This window comes from Triticum urartu, chromosome 1A, assembly GCF_056163025.1.
Source record: "Triticum urartu cultivar PI428250 chromosome 1A, HENAU_Tu73, whole genome shotgun sequence".
Lineage (NCBI taxonomy): Eukaryota > Viridiplantae > Streptophyta > Magnoliopsida > Poales > Poaceae > Triticum > Triticum urartu.
Window position 1 is genome coordinate 260,639,650 of NC_141873.1, and position 4,333 is coordinate 260,643,982.

General features: G+C 56.3%; 1 protein-coding gene across 1 annotated transcript; it reads right to left on the reverse strand.

Annotated features, from left to right (window-relative positions):
• Positions 1-846: 846 nt before the first annotated feature.
• LOC147990776 (uncharacterized) lies at positions 847-4,038 on the reverse strand. The gene is made up of 2 exons (XM_087531595.1): positions 1,296-4,038; positions 847-1,205 (listed from the first exon to the last, which is right to left on the reverse strand). The coding sequence occupies exons 1-2, from the start codon at positions 4,036-4,038 to the stop codon at positions 847-849; spliced, it is 3,102 nt and encodes a 1,033-aa protein (XP_087387721.1).
• Between the last annotated feature and the right edge of the window lie 295 nt (positions 4,039-4,333).

A 4,333-nucleotide genomic window follows, 5' to 3' on the forward strand; every position in this document is an offset into this window, starting at 1 on the left:
CATCATCAAATTGGTCAGAAGCAATAGAGGATGAATGCATGGATGGTGGTTCAGCAGTGGACACAGGAAGTTTGGCAAAGGGAAAAACATGCTCATCAAACACGACATCCCGAGATATATAGACACAATTGGTGGGAACATGAAGACATTTGTAACCTTTATGAAAAGAGCTATAGCCAAAAAGACACACTTCTTGAAGCGAAACTCAAACTTGCGCTTGTTATATGACGGAGATGCGGCCAGCAAGCGCACCTAAAAACCTTGAAGAAGGTGTAATCGGGTTGTTCATTAAGAAGAACCTCAATGGAAGTCTTCATGTTCAAGACACGAGTGGGAGTATGGTTTATGAGAAAACATTCAGTGGTGAAAGCATCACTCCAAAACCAAAACGGAACAAATGCATGGGCCAAAAGAGTAAGACCAGCTTCAATAATGTGACGATGCTTACGTTCTACTAAACCATTCTGTCGATGTGCATGTGGACATGCTAAACGGTGAGCGATTCCAAGCGACTGAAAGAAGGAGTTGAGATTGCGATACTCGCCCCCCTAGTCCGACTGGACATGAACAATTTTGTGCTTGAGAAGGCGTTCAACATGTTTTTGAAACTGAACAAAGATGTCAAACACATCAGATTTACGTTTAATAAGATAAAGCGAGATAAAGCGACTATAAGCATCAACGAAACTGATATAATAATTGTGACCATCGAGTTTGAGCAGGACTCCATACATCTAAAAACACAAATTCTAAAGGATGTTTCCCCTCATGACTGAACTCCGAAAAAGAAAGTTGATGACTCTGACACTCACACGTCACACTTGCCCCCCAAAAGAGGAAAAACGCTCACGCTCGCGTCTGAGAATCCAAGAGAGATGTTCGGACTTTCTCAACCTCATTCACCACTTGTTTCATACCGGGCCACTGCACCGGCAGCTCACTCGCACACGATATGCCGATCCTCGCCACTGACACCAGGCAACGCTCAACCTGCGGCTGGTGTCCACCTACATCGGCGAGCAGCCGCGGATCGACGACGGACAAGATGCCGCCTCCGAAGCAGGCCTCCTCGACGAACCTCGTGAGCGTCAACCCTTCCAAGAACATAGCGTCGGTAGGCCTCTTCCCGGTGAACATCTCCAGTAGAAGAATCCCGTAGATGTACGCGTCGCCGCCGGCGCATGCTTTCCCGCCCATCCCGTACTCTGCAAAATCTCAGAGCATTTCCGGTGAACATTTCTGCAGCGCGTGTGCTAGTAGAATTTATACGTGGTACGTGGTTGATCTTTACTTACCTGGGGCAATGTAACCGATGGAACCCTTGAGGATCACGGAGCTGGCTTGGCCACTCGGGTCAGCGCCGCCGAGAAATCTCGCGAGACCGAAGTCGCCGACGCGGGCAACCATGTCGTCGTCGAGAAGAACGTTGCTGGGCCTCAGATCGCAGTGCGCGATCGGCGCCTCGCAGTCGCTGTGAAGGTAATCCAGCGCCGACGCCACGTCCACGGCGATGTTCAGCCGCTGCACAAGGGTCAGCGTCCTGGTCTCCTGGTGCAGCCACCTCTCCAGGCTCCCGTTGGGCATGTAGCCGTACACCAGAGCCTTGAACTCCTCCCCTCTGCCATCCACGCTCGCGCACACGGTCAGAATCCTAATGAGGTTGCGGTGCCTGGCGTGCCGCAGGGCGTCACACTCCGCGGCGAAGGTTGCGAGCGTGCCTCGCTGCCCGAGGCTGAGGACCTTCACGGCCACGATACACTCGTTGCCCTTGTGGGACATCCTGCCTTGGTACACCGATCCGTGCGAGCCGGCGCCAACCAAGTTGTCCGGAGAGAACCCATTGGTCGCGTTGGAGAGCTCCGTGTATGAGACTTTCCAGTGCAACTCCTCCACCTCCAATGGATTTGCCACTTTTGGCGGAGCCATTTTCCGGCGACAAGCCACCACAGAGGCCCAAACGACAATGCTGGCAAAGGCTGTGCATGCCATAGGAGCGGCCAGTTTCAGAGCAAGCGATCTATCCCTCGCCGCGTTGGTTGTAGTTATACAGGGTGGCAGGCCCAATTCCCCAATGCCACCACATAGATGGCTATTCCCGGTGAGGTCGACGGCCGTCGTGTTGGTGAAGACTCCCTTGACCGCCACCTCACCGGCGAGACGGTTGAAGGACAGGTTCAGGAGGCGCAGGTACGGCAGGTCTTGCAGAAAGCGTGGGAAGTCGCCGGACAGGTGGTTGCGGGACATGTCCAGCTCCTCCAGGTCCTTGAGGCTCCCGAATGACGACGGTGAGACGCCAGCGCGGAGCAGGTTGCCCTGGAGATATAACTTCTGAAGCACCTGACTCTGGCCAATCGTTGCGGGGATCACACCAGTCAATCTGTTATTGGAGAGATCCAAGGTTTGGAGACTCTGAAGGCGGCCAACCTCCAGTGGCACCTCGCCGGAAATGAAGTTGTTGGACGTGTTAAGGATGTAGGACATTGCCGGTATGGTGAAGACCTGAGCTGGAATGGTGCCAGTGAGCCGATTCCCGGCGACACTCAGGTAGGCGAGGCCCCGGCAACCCGCTAAGCTCGGCGGCACCTCGCCAACGAGCTCGTTTTCGCTCAGCTCGAGCTGCGTCAGCTTGGTGAGGTTGCCGAGCGACGACGGAATCGTGCCGGTCAGCCGGTTCCCGAACAGGAGCATCTCAAACATGCCAGTTAGAAGGCCCGTGGACTCCACGATGACCCCGGACAAGTTGTTTGCCTGGAACCGGAGGGTTGTCAGCCCCGTCAGCTTGCCGATATCGGAGGGGATGGTCCCAGATATCCGGTTGTACGCGAAGTCCAGCCACGCGAGCTCCGTCGACAGGTTGGCAACCGACGCCGGCAGCTGGCCGGAGAGATCGTTGTGGAACATGTGGAGCACACGCAGCTTGCTGCAATTCGTCAGGGCGTCCACGAACTGCCACTCGCTAGGTGTGCTGGCTTGCAGCATGTTGAAGCTCAGGCTCAGATAGAGGAGCTCCCTGAGCTCGCCAAGGTCCGCGGGCACCACGCCAACGAGGTTGTTCTCGCCCAGGGCGATGCACTGCATTGTCGACGCGTTCGCCAGGCTCGCTGGGACCCGTCCAACGAGCTCATTGCCGAACATGCTGAGGAAGTAGAGCTCCGGGAGCAGGTCTCCGATGTCGTGGCGGAGCCTCCCCGATATTGAGTTGTAAGACAGCTCGATCATCCTGATGGAGGTGACGTTGTAGATAGACGCCGGGACCTCGCCGATAAGATCGTTCCCGGCCGCCTCTATGTACTGCAGGCTCCTGGACTGGCCTATGTCCTCCGGCAGGCTACCGCGAAGGTTGTTGTACTTGAAGGAGAATCCAATGAGGGCCGTCATGTTGGCGAACAGCGGTGGTATGCTGCCGGTGAGGTTGTTGTTTCCAAGGCTGATCCACTGCAACGAAGGCAGCCCGGCGAGGGAGGTCGGTATGCTCCCCATGAGCTGGTTCTTGGAGAGGTTCAGATTTACCAGAGCGCCGCCGAGACGGCCAAGCCTGGGTGGGATAGGGCCGACGAGCAGATTGCGAGAGAGATCGAGATGCGTCAGATTTGTGAGCAGGGCCGCCTCTGCCGGCATGGCCCCAGCGAGCAGGTTGCCCGAGAGGTCCAGCCTGTGGAGGCGCCGCAAACTGCCGACGGACGGAGGTATCTCCCCTATGAGCCCGTTGTCCGGCAGCTGAAGAGACGAGAGGAAGGTGAGGTTCCAGAGTGCCGGAGGGATAGCGCCGGCAAGACCCAACGACGCGAGCACCAGCGCGGTCGCTCTGCCATTGCCAGCGTGACACGAGACGCCACGCCACCGGCAGAAGGGCAAGGAGTCATTCCAGGAGCTCAGCGGGTCGGCGTGGCCGCCTCCAGAGACGGCGTGCTTGAACGCCAGCAGAGCGGCGCGGTCCGTCTCGTTGTTGCCGGCGGCGGCCGAGCAAGCCTCGGCCAGCTGTAGTAGGATGAATAGAGCCAGTACGAGGTGGCACCGCTGGCCTAGGACAAGCTGCATGGCGGATGACTTTTCTCGACTGGAATTTTGAGAGAAAATAGTAGTACTAGATAGAAGGAGGCGCACCAAGTTTGCCACGGAATGTTGCGCAGAGGACTCCTCGAGTGTGTAGACAAAACCAAGGCTGGTGCCGTAGGGGGTGTTGAATTCGTCTCATGCTTCGGTCATCCGATGATGTTGATGGGTTACCTCGTCGGCCGGCGCGCGTGCCCACTTAGGCCCTGATTGGATTGTTGTTTTCCAGCGTTTTACACCTGTATAAAAGATACACACCTTTATCCGGTCGTTTTCTTTC

Bases quoted from the DNA above. Each gene is read 5' to 3' on its own strand.
- LOC147990776 (XM_087531595.1), bottom strand. From the start codon at position 4,038: ATGCAGCTTGTCCTAGGCCAGCGGTGCCACCTCGTACTGGCTCTATTC. The intron at 1,206-1,295 runs GTAAGTAAAGAT...GAGATTTTGCAG, and splicing joins CATCGGTTACATTGCCCCAG to AGTACGGGATGGGCGGGAAA.